Source organism: Lissotriton helveticus, chromosome 12 (genome assembly GCF_964261635.1).
Source record: "Lissotriton helveticus chromosome 12, aLisHel1.1, whole genome shotgun sequence".
NCBI classification, from domain to species: domain Eukaryota; kingdom Metazoa; phylum Chordata; class Amphibia; order Caudata; family Salamandridae; genus Lissotriton; species Lissotriton helveticus.
The window spans coordinates 821,991,138-822,009,281 of NC_136073.1; the positions used below are offsets into that span (position 1 = coordinate 821,991,138).

The following is an 18,144-nucleotide window of genomic DNA, read 5'->3' on the forward strand; positions in this document are numbered from 1 at the left end:
GGTGGGTGGGCTGCTGAGCCCTGTGACAGGCCTGCTGCGGGGTCCCAGCAGAGGGTGGGTGGGCTGCTGAGCCCTGTGACAGGCCTGCTGCGGGGTCCCAGCAGAGGGTGGGTGGGCTGCTGAGCCCTGTGACAGGCCTGCTGTGGGGTCCCAGCAGAGGGTGGGTGGGCTGCTGAGCCCTGTGACAGGCCTGCTGTGGGGTCCCAGCAGAGGGTGGGTGGGCTGCTGAGCCCTGTGACAGGCCTGCTGTTGGGTCCCAGCAGAGGGTGGGTGGGCTGCTGAGCCCTGTGACAGGCCTGCTGTGGGAAGCGACGCCGCCGCAGCGCCGTGATTTAATAGAAAAGTGAAATAAAACGACCCTGCTCTTCAGAAGGAAAGAGCTGCAGTTAATTATTCTCCCCATAGAGCAGAAGACAGACCCCCCCCCATCCCTCCAGCTCGCTCCTAGAGACAGTGTCTCCCTCCCTCGCCCCCCCCCCCTTCTCCCGGAGACGCAGTCCACCAGGGGCGCGGGGCTGGGGATGGGGTTTTCTCACTCCCCTTCAGTGCTCACAACTTGCCAGGCGGTGAGCGCGGTGCCTGCGGCCGCAGCAGCGCATTTCATCCAGGCTCGTGCTCACTAGACGCGCATTTCACCCACCCTGCCCTGCCCGGAGGAGCGACCTTTCCATCTCCTGCTGCCCGAGGTTGGCATTTCATCCGGCATTCAGCTGCTCGAAGGGACATCTCACCCCATAGGTAACCCTACCCATCTCCTGCTGCCTGGAGGGTCTTCTCACTACCTCTGCTGGTTAAAGGAGCATTTCACCCAACATCTTATCTCACGCCTTGCTGCCTGAGGTACGATCTCTCCCCTCCTCCTGCAGGCGGAAGTGGCATCTCACTCCCCAGCTCCAGCTGTCTGAGGGAACCTCTCATCTCACCTGCTGCCTCATAAAGGGACATCTCTCCTCATCTTTGGGTACCTGGAGCAGCACATCTCTCCATTCACTGCTGTCCGAGAGAACATCTCACCGTGATCCCTGCCTTGTGGGGCATTTCACCCCATCTCCTGCCTCACTAGCCCCAACTCCTGGTACCCAAGGCAGTGGCCAACGCTGTCTCCCACAGTTTTGAGGAGCATCTCACAACATCTACTGCTAGTAGGGTATCTCGCCACATCTGCGGCTGAAGGGTATCTCACCACATCTGCTCCCAAGAAGGGTATCTCTCCACACCTGCTGCTAGAAGGGTATCTCACCACATCTGCGGCTGAAGGGTATCTCACCACAGCTGCTCCTAAGAAGGGTATCTCTCCACACCTGCTGCTAGAAGGGTATCTCACCACAGCTGCTGCTAGAGGAGTATCTCACCACATCTGCTCCCAAGAAGGGTATCTCGCCACATCTGCGGCTGAAGGGTATCTCACCACATCTGCTCCCAAGAAGGGTATCTCACCACATCTGCGGCTGAAGGGTATCTCGCCACATCTGCGGCTGAAGGGTATCTCACCACATCTGCTCCCAAGAAGGGTATCTCACCACATCTGCGGCTGAAGGGTATCTCACCACAGCTGCTGCTAGAGGAGTATCTCACCACATCTGCTCCTAAGAAGGGTATCTCTCCACACCTGCTGCTAGAAGGGTATCTCACCACAGCTGCTGCTAGAGGAGTATCTCACCACATCTGCTCCCAAAAAGGGAATCTCACCACACCTGCTGCTAGAAAGGTATCTCACCACAGCTGCTGCTAGAGGAGTATCTCACCACATCTGCTCCCAAGAAGGGTATCTCGCCACATCTGGGGCTGAAGGGTATCTCACCACAGCTGCTGCTAGAGGAGTATCTCACCACATCTGCTCCCAAAAAGGGAATCTCACCACACCTGCTGCTAGAAAGGTATCTCACCACAGCTGCTGCTAGAGGAGTATCTCACCACATCTGCTCCCAAGAAGGGTATCTCGCCACATCTGCGGCTGAAGGGTATCTCACCACAGCTGCTGCTAGAGGAGTATCTCACCACATCTGCTCCCAAGAAGGGTATCTCACCACACCTGCTGCTAGAAAGGTATCTCACCACATCTGCTGACAGGAAGGGCATCTTACTACATCTGCTGCTGAAGGGTATCCCACCACATCTGCTGCTGAAGGGTATCTCACCACATCTGCTGTTTAAGGCATTCTCACCACATCTGGTGCTAGAAGGGTATCTCACCACATCTGCTGCTGGATGGTATCTCTCCACATCTGCTGCTGAAGGGAGTCTCACCACATCTGCTGCTGAAGGGAGTCTCACCACATCTGCTGCTGAAGGGAGTCTCACCACATCTGCTGCTGAAGGGCATCTCACCACATTTGCTGCTAGAAGGGTATCTCACCACCTCTGCTGCTGGATGGTATCTCTCCACATCTGCTCCTATAGAAATGAGCATCTCACCCAACTGCCTACAGCAGCATCTCATTCCTTGTGCTTAAGGTAGCATCTTACCCTGATGCCAGCCACCTCCATCTGCTGCAGGCCGGTGAGCCTCTCGCCCCATACATCGCCTGCCCCCCAGGTGTGTATCTCATCCCATCTCTTGCCGTCCGAGGAATATCTCTCCTGCTAACATTTCACCCATCTGCAGTTGCACAAATCAGCATCTCGCGCCATCTCAAGCAAACCAAAGCGCATTCTCACCTCATCGTCTGCTTCCTGGGGAGCATCTCACCTCTGCTGCTGTGCTGGGAAGCATCTCACCCACCTGCTGATCAGGGCATTCCACTCTTTCCACAGGGCAAAATCTCCTTCCACCCCCTGCTGGCTAGAGGAGCATCTCACCTCCTGTGCTGTCGTATAAAGGATCATCTCACCCCTTTGCCCTCCACCTGTGGGTAGCACCTCGTTCATTCTTTGCTACCCGGAGCTAGACCTCGCCGGATGGAACATCTCACTCCATCACCCCCCTAGGATCACATCTCCCCACGCCTGCGGTGGAAGGATCGGGCTCTGGAGAGGACAGAGGTGAGTCGCAGGTAAACTGGAGGGATGAGGGGAGGTGTGTGAGAGGGGATGGAGAGGGGATGAAAGAGAGAGGTTGAACGAGAGAAGAGAGCATGAACATAGAACAGAGTCTGCATTTGTTTATGCTGTGTCCGAAGATGGCTTCCTATTGAACCTGTGTATGTGATTTCATTGGGGAAGTAACTGGTTAACAGTAGGCCTGGGCGGGAAATTCTGTTCCATTCGCGGAGTTTGCAGAATTTGGGTAATTTCGCGTCCTGCGTGTTTGCGGAATTTCTGCGTGTTCGCGGAGATTTTTTACCGTTTTGCAGAGATTTGCGTAACGCGATTACGCACATTCCGCCCACCCCTAGTAAACAGATTAAGGTAAGCCCTCGCCTTGTATTTTTCGGGCTCAACCAAGAAGAAGGCGACCGGATAAATTCAGCCTTCTCCAAGTTTATCTTTTTTGTGGTTTTGCTGGCGAGGCGAGAGATATGTAGGCTTTGGAAGTCTGAAGGTCCCCCATCCTTTGCTGAGTGCCTCAAAAGTATCTCCTATAGGAGCCAGTCTGATATGGCCTGTGACCCAAGGAGTCGGGATGAGATCTGGACAATGTTGGTGGACTGGAGAGGGAAGATGATTGGGTCCCATGATTAAGCCAAACATGCGGTCGGTCCTGGCCTCTCCTGGGTTGTGGTCCCCTTCGTAAAGGAGATGGAAGTGGAAACAGCAGGATTCTTGCAGGGAAATGCTCTCTTTCTCCTCCTTAGCTTCTGAGGGATAAGAGTAATCCTAGCAAGAGAGTTGGCAAAGTGAGGACAAAAAAACAAACAAAAAAACAACCCAGAGTACACGAGAGAGAAAAACAGCGAATGGAACGGATTACAGAGCTAAAGAGAGAGAATAGAGCAGGGGGTGAATGTTTGACAATGTTCAGTATTCCGTCCATCATCTTTTTGTGTTGCTACTTTTAAGAAAAGGGACCATGCCAGTGACTGGAAACAAGTTCCCTAAACTGGGAGAGGGTGCCAGAGATCGGGAGAGAGTGCCAGAGATTGGGAGAGAGCAACAGGTTCTTATGGAGGGGAAGATTGGGAGAGAGAGTGCCAGAGATTGGGAGAGAGCAGCAGGTTTTTACGGAGGTAAAGATTGGGAGAGAGAGTGGCAGAGATTGGGAGAAAGAGTGCAAGAGATTGGGGGAGAGAGTGCCAGAAATTGGGAGATAGAGTGGCAGAGATTGGAAACAAGTTCCATAAACTGAGAGAGAGTGACAGGTTCTTATGGAGGCGAAGATAGATAGATAGATAGAGAGAGAGAGAGAGAGAGAGAGAGAGAGAGATTGGAAACAAGTTCCATAAACTGGGAAGAGTGCCAGAGATTGGGAGAGAGTGACAGGTTCTTATGGAGGCGAAGCTTGGGAGAGAGAGAGAGAGAGAGAGAGAGAGAAAGTGACAGAGACTGGGCGAGAGAGTGCTAGAGATTGGAAACAAGTTCCATAAACTGGGAGAGAGTGACAGGTTCTTATGGAGGCGAAGATTGGGAGAGAGTGCAAGAGTTTGAGAGAGAGAGAGTGCCAGAGATTGGAAACAAGTTCCATAAACAGGAAGAGAGTGTCCGAGATTGGGAGAAAGAGAGCCAGAGATTGGGAGAGTGCCCTGAAATGTGAGAGTGTGAATGCCAGATATTGGGAGAGAGTGCCAGATATTGAGAGAGAGAGAGATTGGGTGAGTGTGTGCCAGAGATAGGGAGAGCGAGAGTGTTAGAGACTTGCAGAGAAAGAGTGCGAGAGATTGGGAGAGAGAGGGTGTTTGTGCGCCAAAGAATAGGAGAGTGTCAGAGATAGAGAGAGAACGAGCGAGTGTGGGCCGGAGATTGGGAGAGAGAGGGATAGAGTGCCAAGATTGGGAAAGAGAGGGTGCTAGAAACTAAGAGAAAGAGAGAGAGTGCCACAGATTAGGAGAGAAGGTGACTGAGTGCCAGAAAGATAGTGAGCCATTTGGGAGAGAGAGTGTGTGGGAAAGAGATTAGGGAGAGAGAGAGCAGAGATTTGGAGGGAGAAAGAGAGAGACATATTTGGAGAGGGAGTGAGGGACCGAGATTAGGAGAGAGAGAGAGGCAGAAGTGGGGCGAGAGAGCGCCGGAGATGGCTGGGATCTTATTTTACGGATGAAAAGATCTTGCCAGCGACAGCTTCAAAGTGCGAGAGCGTCAGTGTGTGGGAGAGAGCGTCGGCTCTTGGGGGCGGAACCCAGGGGTGCGGAGTGCTTGAGATTGAAGGAGTGCCGGAGGGGGCTGGGGTGTTTAAAGAATGGGACTCAACCCCCGGGAGTGTAAAATCTTGCCAGAGACTGATGGGTCGAGAGCGCCGTGCATTAGAAGAGAGTGCTGGGGGCAGTGACCGAGGTAAGGAGAGAGTGACAGTGCTCGGCAGTTAGTGTAACGACCATTGAGAGAGAGAGAGAGAGAGAGAGAGGCAGGTGATGAGAGAGAGCGCTGCAGAGAGGCAGGCGTTCAAGAGACAGGCAGTGTGAGACGACAGCCCCCATGCCGGGGATTCCCTGAGTCACAGAAACGACGCGCCTGCCTCGCAGCACTGGACTGCCAGACACAGCGCTCCGGCACTGAGGAGACAGACGGACACTGCGAGGCACAGGTAAAGAGACAGCGGCGCACCATGATAAACCGAGGCACGCAGAGCGAAAGACAGGCAGCACCGACACAAAGAGACAGACAACCAGGCAGAGTCACACAAACACTACACAAAAGCACGCTAGCCGTGCATGTATCACCCACAGGCATACGTGCAGGCACACACATACAAACCAGTACGCAGGCACACAGACATCCACACACACGAACTCCAGACATATATACATGACTGTACAGACAGGCATACACAGCGCGCACACATTCGCGCCAAGAGGCAGACACACAGGCTGCCACACACATACACACAGACCACGAACATTTATATATCTACACACACACACACACACACACACACACACACGTGGGAACACACACATACACGGCGCACAGGCAAGTATACAGACTGCTATACACACACCACGAACATAAATCCATCCAGACCTATGTGGGTAAACACACACGCATTATACAAGCCAACAGGCAGGCACGCGGACAGCCGCACACAAACCATGGACATGTGTTTGCATCCAGGCACACACACTCCCTGCGCGCACACGTACAAGCAGGCACACAGACCTGTGCGTGTCCTGGCAGCAGCGCCTCCCCTCCCCTCGCTGACAGCGCAGTGACAGCAGCGCCCCCTCCTCGGTGACCGTGTCTCTGCTCCCCACAGGCTCCTGCGGCCGCACCGCCCCCGCAGCCGGTGATGGAGGCGCCCGGGTGCCTGCGGCTGTCCCTCGGCCTCGTCCTGCTGCTGCTGCCGCCAGGTAAGAAACACGCTGTGTTTACTGTGGGTGATGTCAGTCAGTGAGGGATATTTTCTGTGGGTTATGTCAGTCGTTGAGGGATATTTTCTGTGGGTTATGTCAGTCGTTGAGGGATATTTTCTGTGGGTTATGTCAGTCGTTGAGGGATATTTTCGGTCACTGAGGGATATTTTCTGTGGGTTATGTCAGTCGTTGAGGGATAATTTCTGTGGGTTATGTCAGTCGTTGAGGGATATTTTCTGTAGGTTATGTCAGTCATTGAGGGATATTTTCTGTGGGTTATGTCAGTCATTGAGGGATATTTTCTGTCACTGAGGGATATTTTCTGTGGGTTATGTGTCGTTGAGGGATATTTTCTGTGGGTTATGTCAGTCATTGAGGGATATTTTCTGTGGGTCATGTCAGTCACTGAGGGATATTTTCTGTGGGTTATGTCAGTCATTGAGAGATATTTTCTGTCACAGAGGGATATTTTCTGTGGGTTATGTCAGTCATTGAGGGATATTTTCTGTGGGTTATGTCAGTCATTGAGGGATATTTTCTGTCACTGAGGGATATTTTCTGTGGGTTATGTGTCGTTGAGGGATATTTTCTGTGGGTTATGTCAGTCATTGAGGGATATTTTCTGTGGGTCATGTCAGTCACTGAGGGATATTTTCTGTGTATTATGTCAGTCATTGAGGGATATTTTCTGTCACCAAGGGATATTTTCTGTGGGTTATGTCAGTCATTGAGGGATATTTCCTGTCACTCAGGGATATTTTCTGTGGGTTATGTCAGTCATTGAGGGATATTTTCTTTCACTGACGGATATTTTCTGTGGGTTGTGTCAGTCATTGAGGGATATTTTCTGTCACTGAGGGATATTTTCTGTGGGTTATGTCAGTCGTTGAGGGATATTTTCTGTGGGTTATGTCAGTCATTGAGGGATATTTTCTGTGGGTTATGTCAGTCACTGAGGGATATTTTCTGTGGGTTATGTCAGTCATTGAGAGATATTTTCGGTCACTGAGGGATATTTTCTGTGGGTTATGTCGGTCATTGAGGGATATTTTCTGTGGGTTATGTCAGTCATTGAGGGATATTTTGTGTCACTGAGGGATATTTTCTGTAGGTTATGTCAGTCGTTGAGGGATATTTTCTGTGGGTTATGTCAGTCATTGAGGGATATTTTCTGTGGGTTATGTCAGTCATTGAGGGATATTTTCTGTGGGTTATGTCAACATTGAGCAATATTTTCTGTCACAGAGGGATATTTTCTGTGGGTTATGTCAGTCATTGAGGGATATATTCTGTCACTGAGGAATATTTTCTGTGGGTTATGTCAGTCATGGAGGGATATTTTCTGTCACAGAGGGATATTTTCGGTGGGTTATGTCAGTCATTGAGGGATATTTGTGGGTTATGTCAACATTGAGGGATATTTTCTGTCACTGAGGGATATTTTCTATGGGTTATGTCAACATTGAGGGATATTTTCTGTCACTGAGGGATATTTTCTGTGGGTTATTTCAGTCATTGAGGGATATTTTCTGTGGGTTATGTCAGTCATTGAGGGATATTTTCTGTGGGTTATGTCAACATTGAGGAATATTTTCTGTCACTGAGGGATATTTTCTGTGGGTTATGTCAGTCATTGAGGGATATTTTCTGTCACTGAGGGATATTTTCTGTGGGTTATGTCAGCCATTGAGGGATATTTTCTGTGGGTTATGTCAACATTGAGGGATATTTTCTGTCACTGAGGGATATTTTCTATGGGTTATATCAGTCATTGAGGGATATTTTCTGTCACGAAGGGATATTTTCTGTGGGTTATGTCAGTCATTGAGGGATATTTTCTGTGGGCTATGTCAACATTGAGTGATATTTTCTGTCACTGAGGGATATTTTCTGTGGGTTATGTCAGTCATTGAGGGATATTTTCTGTCACGGAGGGATATTTTCTGTGGGTTATGTCAGTCATTGAGGGATATTTGCTGTCACTGAGGGATATTTTCTGTGGGTTATGTCAGCCATTGAGGGATATTTTCTGTGGGTTATGTCAACATTGAGGGATATTTTCTGTCACTGAGGGATATTTTCTGTGGGTTATGTCAGTCATTGAGGGATATTTTCTGTCACGGAGGCATATTTTCTGTGGGTTATGTCAGTCATTGAGGGATATTTTCTGTGGGTTATGTCAGTCATTGAGGGATATTTTCTGTGGGTTATGTCAACATTGAGGGATATTTTCTGTCACGGAGGGATATTTTCTGTGGGTTATGTCAGTCATTGAGGGATATTTTCTGTGGGTTATGTCAGTCATTGAGGGATATTTTCTGTGAGTTATGTCAACATTGAGGGATATTTTCTGTCACGGAGGGATATTTTCTGTGGGTTATGTCAGCCATTGAGGGATATTATCTGTGGGTTATGTCAACATTGAGGGATATTTTCTGTCACTGAGGGATATTTTCTGTGGGTTATGTCAGTCATTGAGGGATATTTTCTGTCACAGAGGGATATTTTCTGTGGGTTATGTCAGTCATTGAGGGATATTTTCTGTCACTGGGTGATATTTTCTGTGGGTAAAGTCAGTCGTTGAGGGAAATTTTCTGTGGGTTATGTCAGTCGTTAAGGGATATTTTCTGGGGGTCGTGTCAGTCGTTGAGGGATATTTTCTGTGGGTTATGTCAGTCATTGAGGGATATTTTCTGTGGGTTATGTCAGTCATTGAGAGATATTTTCGGTCACTGAGGGATATTTTCTGTGGGTTATGTCAGTCTTTGAGGGATATTTTGTGTCACTGAGGGATATTTTCTGTAGGTTATGTCAGTCATTGAGGGATATTTTCTGTGGGTTATGTCAGTCATTGAGGGATATTTTCTGTAGGTTATGTCAGTCATTGAGGGATATTTTCTGTGGGTTATGTCAGTCATTGAGGGATATTTTCTGTGGGTTATGTCAGTCATTGAGGGATATTTTCTGTGAGTTATGTCAACATTGAGGGATATTTTCTGTCACGGAGGGATATTTTCTGTGGGTTATGTCAGCCATTGAGGGATATTATCTGTGGGTTATGTCAACATTGAGGGATATTTTCTGTCACTGAGGGATATTTTCTGTGGGTTATGTCAGTCATTGAGGGATATTTTCTGTCACAGAGGGATATTTTCTGTGGGTTATGTCAGTCATTGAGGGATATTTTCTGTCACTGGGTGATATTTTCTGTGGGTAAAGTCAGTCGTTGAGGGAAATAATTTTCTGTGGGTTATGTCAGTCGTTAAGGGATATTTTCTGGGGGTCGTGTCAGTCGTTGAGGGATATTTTCTGTGGCGTATGTCAGTCATTGAGGGATATTTTCTGTGGGTTATGTCAGTCATTGAGAGATATTTTCGGTCACTGAGGGATATTTTCTGTGGGTTATGTCAGTCTTTGAGGGATATTTTGTGTCACTGAGGGATATTTTCTGTAGGTTATGTCAGTCGTTGAGGGATATTTTCTGTGGGTTATGTCAGTCGTTGAGGGATATTTTCTGTGGGTTATGTCAGTCATTGAGGGATATTTTCTGTGGGTTATGTCAACATTGAGCGATATTTTCTGTCACGGAGGGATATTTTCTGTGGGTTATGTCAGTCATTGAGGGATATATTCTGTCACTGAGGGATATTTTCTGTGGGTTATGTCAGTCATTGAGGGATATTTTCTGTCACAGAGGGATATTTTCGGTGGGTTATGTCAGTCATTGAGGGATATTTGTGGGTTATGTCAACATTGAGGGATATTTTCTGTCACGGAGGGATATTTTCTGTGGGTTATGTCAGTCATTGAGGGATATTTTCTGTGGGTTATGTCAACATTGAGGGATATTTTCTGTCACTGAGGGATATTTTCTGTGGGTTATGTCAGTCAATGAGGGATATTTTCTGTCACAGAGGGATATTTTCTGTGGGTTATGTGAGTCATTGAGGGATATTTTCTGTCACTGAGGGATATTTTCTGTGGGTTATGTCAGCCATTGAGGGATATTTTCTGTGGGTTATGTCAATCAATGAGGGATATTTTCTGTGGGTTATGTCAACATTGAGGGATATTTTCTGTCACAGACGGCTATTTTCTGTGGGTTATGTCAGTCATTGAGGGATATTTTCTGTGGGTTATGTCAACATTGAGGGATATTTTCTGTCACTGAGGGATATTTTCTGTGGGTTATGTCAGTCATTGAGGGATATTTTCTGTGGGTTATGTCAGTCGTTGAGGGATATTTTCTGTCACTGAGGAATATTTTCTGTGGGTTATGTCAGTCATTGAGGGATATTTTCTGTGGGTTATGTCAGTCATTGAGGGATATTTTCTGTCACTGAGGGATATTTTCTGTGGGTTATGTCAGCCATTGAGGGATATTTTCTGTGGGTTATGTCAATCATTGAGGGATATTTTCTGTGGGTTATGTCAACATTGAGGGATATTTTCTGTCACAGACGGCTATTTTCTGTGGGTTATGTCAGTCATTGAGGGATATTTTCTGTGGTTTATGTCAACATTGAGGGATATTTTCTGTCACTGAGGGATATTTTCTGTGGGTTATGTCAGTCATTGAGGGATATTTACTGTGGGTTATGTCAGTCGTTGAGGGATATTTTCTGTCACTGAGGAATATTTTCTGTGGGTTATGTCAGTCATTGAGGGATATTTTCTGTGGGTGATGTCAGTCATTGAGGGATATTTTCTGTCACTGAGGGATATTTTCTGTGGGTAATGTCAGCCATTGAGGGATATTTTCTGTGGGTTATGTCAGTCGTTGAGGGACTGGAGCAGTGGTCCTTAGCCCCCCACAACCACCCCACCTCTCGAAGACCACTCTCACCTCCTGGGACATCTGCCCACTCTGGAGGATTGCAGTCCCCCCCCAATCCAAAACAACCTGCCCCGGGAGGTTAAAGCTGCCCCCTCCAGGACAGACGGACCCATGGACAGAAAACCCTCAGTCATGGTTGTGAAATCTTCTGGGTCTGCACTTCATCCGTACAGAAAGGGGCTGAGTTAGGGGGGCTCGGAAGGGGCGTTGGCTGCGGGATGCATGCCCTCCCCGTTCTAGTCGGGCATAGAGGGGTGCCCATGGACCTGCCTGCCCTTTCACCCTGGGGTCAGATGCTCCTGTCTGTTTATGGTGGTTGATTGCCATCCCTGGCAGCGGGCAGTGGCAGGTGATTGACAGCTATCCCAATTTTTGTTATTTACCGAGAGTCATCACCATAACCTGAGTAGGTTTGATTGACACTGGGGGGCACTAACGGCTGGCACTGGGCACCTGTGTGTGTCTTTCACTGGTCATTAGAGTGAAAGGGGCACTGGTGCCCACTGTGAACATATAAACCTGTTGGGCACTTTGAGGGTCAGGCAAAGATTGGCAGAACCAATATCTGACGTAAGTGGTCAGCGAGGGACTGGACTTGAAGCCTGCACTGGAGGATACTGCACGGTGCTGGCACTCGTAGGCAGTGTGGAAAACTGGCTTCAGTGGGCAATTAGGGAAGCTGGAATGGGGTGAGGCTTTGTGCACCCAGACAAAGTTCCTCTGTTTCCTATGTTTAAAAAAAAAATCAATTATTAAATAAGAGTTCTGTAGGTCTGGGCAGTGAACTCCCCTCCGTTCGCGGAGTTTACAGAGTTTTTCTCGCTCCGTGGACCGCGCATAGTTCTGAGAAACTCTGCTCCGCAGACCAGAGTTTTTTCCTCACTTGCCAATGTTAAGTTGGGGAGTGCAAGTGAGGAAAATCTTACTCCAGACCACCTCTCGGTGAGATGTCTCAACGTGGGCGGTCCCAGAAGGTCGCTACCGCTCACATTGAGAAACGTTCTGTTCGCGTTGAGGACGCTGCCGTTCGAGTAGAACTTGTACGCGAGGGGCAGAAAGAAGCCGCACCCTCTTGGGATGTGCATGGTGCCTTTCACGCTGATTTTACAGCGCGCGACCAACACCTGGCACTAAAACTCAGCACGAACTGCATGACGTAACGCACTCCACCGCTTCTGAAACTCCGCGTAGTGCAACACCGGTTTTTTGGTCACTTTATGGAGTTCCACGACTACGGAAACTCCACCCAAGCCTAGAGTTCTGTCTTTTTTTGGCATCCCACATTTTGAACAAAAGCACAACTTTACAAACTATTGGTTATAATGAAGGCTTCCAGTTTTCCGTTTTTACTGATTTTTCACAGATAAATACAGACAGAAAACAATGCGCTTCCTGTCTGTATTTATTCTTAAATGCGGAAAAATACTGAAAATGGTGCTTCTTGTGAGAAACTCTCCATGCTGTCTTTTATGAATTCTAGGCAACAGCTGAGCAGACAGACAGCATGGAGGGTTAAAATACAGGATGAGATTTCCTTAAATGCAGGCATATTTTAACATATATTTGTGGTATGATGCTAACATGTACCTGTGAGTGCAGTCTTTTGTAATACTGGCTGCTTAGTTTGCTAAAACGTGACATGCATTTATGCATGAGTGCACATCGAAGAGTTATTTAAACTCAGAAATATACAATTTTACAGCTACATTTATTCTTAAAGCACAAAATAAATATGGATAAATACCAATAAGATGGCCCAAAAATAAATATGGCTGAATACAGACAGAAAAGTTAAAACACATAAATACCATGAACTGGGAGCCCTAGTTATAATGTATTATCATGGTAATATTTTAATGTTTTTTTTAATGTACATGTAATGGTTTTAACTAACTATACATAAATAAACTACTGCTACTGAATAAACTACTAATAATTTTAAAATCTGAGTGAGAGCAGCACATTTGCCTTTACATTTCTCTGCAGGAAATTCTATCCAAAAAATATTTGCCATGGCTATGTGGGCCCTTGTATCTATGCTTCATTGCAGGGATACTTCTGTTGAAGCACACAAAGGCTGTGGAAGCAAATGCCTGGCAACAGGTTTCTGTTAAGATAATATATATTTATTCTATATATATATATGTTTGCCTATAATTCAAACGTGCCCCTCTCTGTCACTAATGAGGCGGTAGCTGGATGTTTCTGTCTTCCAGGCCATGAATTTAGGGAGCAGCATCAGACTGACTCATAATCCTGTCCTAGAAGATGGATGACCTCCCTCTGTGAACTCTGACCTTTCTTTATCAACTCAGACCATTCCTGCAGCAGGTCACTTTCACAGGCAGTACTGACAATGCTAAATACCGGCATTGTTCTGCTGAGGTCGAAAGTTTTATAATTATAATACATATGTTAAAATGTCAAATAGTTGTCAAAAATGTAGGCAATAGGAATTCAAAATATAATATGACAACTTACAAATGCTCTTAAATTTTAAAAGGAATCCAGAGCCAAGATCGTTCAGTGGGTTGTGTGCTGCTGTGAAATGAATTTGCAGTTCAGAGGGTCGAATCACAACAGGGAAAGCTCAGCTCTTCATCATTCAAAGGTCATCGTAAAAACGTGCTATTAAGTTGGGTAATAAGGCCTTTTCTTAAGAAGTGAGGGACAATCTAGTTTATGAAAGTAAGCTGACAATATTACTGTTAAAGAAGAATCCGGTAACCTGTATTTAAAAAGTTTGGTGTTTTCTACCTCTAGTCACTTAAAGGGTGAGATGTCCCCCTCCCCTCCCCCCCCCCCCCCCAGATTTGTTTTTGTCAGACTGCCACAGATTTCTCCTGGAGTTAAAAAGTGACCTGATTTGATTTAACCCATTTCAAAGTAATATACTGTCCTGATCTTGAAGGAGCTAAATTTTGTTCACTTCAAAAATAAGCTTTCGCATTCCCTTTCTCCCAAAAGGTTTTTTAATTTTCACAACTTAAAATTGTGTGTGTGTAGTGAGTGGTGGTATTTTGAGTGTGATGAATATAGTTTCATACATTCCTGATATTTATTAGTTAGCCCTTAGTTGCCGCTGTTCCTCCAGTGAGTGCCCCAGGTAATGTGATTGTCCTCACATCTACAGGGTTGGCTCCTTTGTCTTCCCAACAATCTGTCTGCAGTAGGAGGATTTTTCTAGCTTCTGGTTTGAAGCTGATCATGAAACTTTCATTACACCAGCGAAGCAATTACACCCAGAGGAAGTTTGAATAATCGCACAATAATTGTTTCGGCCCCGTCCAGTTATTGGTGACTGATCCTTCCTCAGGATATTTTATTGAGGAGCAATCAATTTGCTCCATCGATGCACGGGCTGAAGGAGACAGAGGATAACTAGTCTTAGAAAAATAAATATTTTAGAAAGGTTAAATCATATTAATTGCTCCTTAAACTAGGTCTCTTTCATCCCAAGGAGCCTGTGGACCCAAAGCACAGTACTCTATAGTTTGCCGCAGTCCATGACTTTGGAGCCAGCAGGAGACTAGAAAACTTCCAGCAGCCGAGGAAGTTACTCTTAGTGGTGCACTCAGTATCAAGAAGACTGATGGTGGATGTACCCCTATTTTCAGTGTCGGACAAAGACACAAAATTGTCCGGGCACCAAAATAAAAGTGGCCCACATTAATAAAAGCATATAGTTAGGGGTACTATATGGGAAATAGTAAATATTGGCCCAAACTGCTAAAAACACAAACAACTAGCCCACAAATTGATCTGTCCGACAGGCCCATCGGGCACTGCCTGATTTCCCTATAGGCCAGTCCCACCCTGCCTATTTGTTTTGGCCCCGTATAAAAAGAGAGTTAGAAATCCAACCGGTCTTGCCTAACCTTGTCAGATGTGTGGGAAATCCAGAGAACAAACAAAGACCGCTGGGACCATTTCCAGATTTGAGGATCAATCTAAGAAGTTAGAAGTCAACACAGGCTGACCGCTTGATCTCTGTAGAACCCCTGGTGGATCCCTGGTTACTATGTATGCCGACCTTGTGTAAGCCATGCCACATGCAATGTAGTGCTGAGCCCCCGAGAAGCATGACTGCCCTTATGGAAGTTGAAGTAAACGAAAAATATGCGTGGAATGCTAGAATGATTATCAGCCCCTTCTAATACTTGGGTTGAATCCCAGGCCTTTGTTTTTTCGCCCACTACTTCAGAATAGATCCAACCATATGCATATCAGTCTTGACCCTGCTCCAATAGGAACAATCCAGCTGGAACTTCCAAGCCAGATCCTCTCTAAACCAGAACACAAGCACCCGTTGCCCAGTTTTGCCTGGTTAGGGCTCTTCAGTCGGGTGGAGCTTGTTTTCCGTGGCACATTGAGCACAGACCTCCCTTCCACTTCTGGTAGTTGATGCACCGATTGGGATTTTTCTCAAATTAGGTACCACATTAGCAAAGGATTGCTGCCATGAGCTCGACACTGGAGGACATCCTTCAGAACAGAAAAAGTTGCAACTGTCTGGGCATTAACCACTTAAACGCGGCTGCAATTCCGCCACAGCACGGCGGTTTCATTGAGTGGGCGGGGCCGGGTCGGCCAATGGATGGGTGCAGCACTACGGAGTTAGTGCTCGCGATGGCCGTAGGCCGACGGGCGCATCAAAGGAGTTGAAAAAGTTCAACCAATCGCATGACAGGTCATCTTCTGGGGAGAGTTACTCTGATGAAAGTCTATTATGTATGCTTTCTTGTGCTATCCTCAAGTGGACTCGCATCTCAGGACCCGTTGTAGCTGCCAAACATACAATTTTGTTTCTCTCCCAGCACTTCTGTAATTAGAAGGAGTTAGGTGCACCAGTGCCATCTTAACACATGGGCACGCTGGGTAGTTGCCCGAGGGCCCCATGAGCAAAGGAGCCCATGCTAATCTATGCACAGACCAGAATTGTTTGTATTGATTAATCTTTGCCGTACAGCATGTTTTTTAAAATGTCAAAACACTGATCTTGTTGGAGGTACCAATACATATACGTTTATTCTGTTGATTATTTACATTTTTATTCTTGTGAGTGGTTGTGTAGGCACGGCCCAGTGCACTGCTTTGCTCGGGGACCTATAATGCTGTTAAGATGGCCCTGGGTACACCCAAACTGTGCACTCACCCTTAGTGGCGGGAGAGGACTGTCCTGTTCCCAGGCTGTATGTAGGGCACCCTGATGGTGGATGGAAGAGGGGGTGCAATGCAGGATCCCAGGTCTGTCTACACCTGAGGGAGGTGTATACTCACCCCTTTGGTAACTCCTTGCAGACTTCCCCTCCTTTGATCCTTCACTGCCCTCTCAGAAGGGGGTGAGCTCTTTCTGGTTTGGGCTGTTCGTGGGGGCTGTGTAGAGATCAGACCCTGTGTGCGTGGCCACCAGTAGTATCTGGGTGGCATTGACGTAGGGTACACTTGGCATGTTGCACTATTCTTCATGTGTGCTGGTGTCTTGTGCAATTCTGCCTTTATGCTGATGGAGTTGCACTGACATTCCTATATGTGGGGTGTGTGATGCTTGTTGTATACTGAGGGTGTTGCAGTGATTTTCCTTTGTCCTGAAGGTGCTGGCACTTAGAGTCCTCTCAAGCAGCCTCCAGCGCCTGTTTCTCATTCCCGCCTCTCTTCTCTCTCTCTCGCTTCACCAGAGTCCCACCAGGGTGTGTACCAGAGGACCCTGCTGAAGGAGCTCATGAAAGACTACAATCCCCTGGAGAGACCAGTGGCCAACGACACCCAACCGCTTGGCGTGCACTTCACCCTCAGCCTGATGCAGATCATGGATGTGGTACGTTGAGGATTCACAAGGGTGAGGCGTGGGTGGCAGTCCCTGTTCAGGGGTGGGTCTGGTCGCCATTGTTTAAAGTGCAGAAAGCAACAACCGGATAGACCAAAGGCGGACTAGGAAGCCGCACTTCACTGCTGTGTTCCTTCTATAATAGTTTGTTATAGAGTCTATAGGCGTGTGCACATGCAACTCCTTCGCCCGTCGTTGTTGGGTGCAAACTGCGAAGCAGATCAGGAAGTAGATGATTATGGAGCGGGGCACCACTAGATTGTCTTTTCCCAATGATATAGACGGACAAAATACCTTTGTATTTAATTTCCTTAATTTCAATGATAACATAGGCTCCAGCCAACGCGTTTCATTCAATATGGATTGAACTTCATCAGGGCTTTGACGCATATATAAGGCGTCCTCTCTCTGGGCCGGATTCTCATTAAGCAGTAGTTATTGTAGTGAGGAAAGTGGTAAGCGGAAGAGAATTCTCGTTGTGAATCTGCCCATTTTGATGAATAAGCTTCCGCCTATAATGGACTTTAAAAACTCCAGACAGGTTGCGAAGTTTGAGGTTGGTCCTTTTGATAGGACCATTCAAATTGGCTACTGGCAGCCAATCAAAATTACTGACCGACCTCACCCTCCAACTCCCTATGCCCCCCTCGCTGGCAGACTTCAGAAAGAAACTCATGACCTGGCTCTTTGATGGAGGCACATCGCCCAGCTACCCCTAGGGGCGACAGTGTCACGCTTTACAAATGCTGATTGATTGATTCGTGTTTTCCAATCCTCTCCTCGGAGGTGGTCGAGGAATAGGAAGGGAGCATCTCCTGCATTCACAAGCATTCATCACCCCCCAGGCCAGTAAAAGCCGCATTGTGTTGTAATTGTATTCATAGAGCACTCAGTATCGCGGGTGAGGCGTTGAAGCGCTCTTTGTGCAAATAAATGCATTTTTATGTATTTAACGATTGCAACTGTTTCATGTTACTATACATGTTATTGATTTTGTCCATTCTTTCAGTCTAGGTTTCTTTTGGTAAATTGTCAGTCCCTTAGGTAGAGTCTGTTGCTATGAGGTCTAGTTGAGAGCTTGGATTATAGTCCAGAAG

General features: G+C 47.1%; 1 protein-coding gene across 1 annotated transcript in view; it reads left to right on the top strand.

The window, feature by feature from the left end:
- The first annotated feature begins 5,551 nt into the window (after positions 1 to 5,551).
- The window catches only part of LOC144799759 (neuronal acetylcholine receptor subunit alpha-7-like), an 81,570-nt gene continuing 68,977 nt past the window's right edge, over positions 5,552 to 18,144 (top strand). Inside the window, exons 1-3 of the mRNA XM_078671289.1 lie at positions 5,552 to 5,617; positions 6,287 to 6,380; positions 16,899 to 17,038. Of these exons, the coding sequence (XP_078527415.1) occupies positions 6,320 to 6,380; positions 16,899 to 17,038 (201 nt within the window). The 5' untranslated portion in view covers positions 5,552 to 5,617; positions 6,287 to 6,319. The remainder of the gene's footprint in view (positions 5,618 to 6,286; positions 6,381 to 16,898; positions 17,039 to 18,144) is intronic.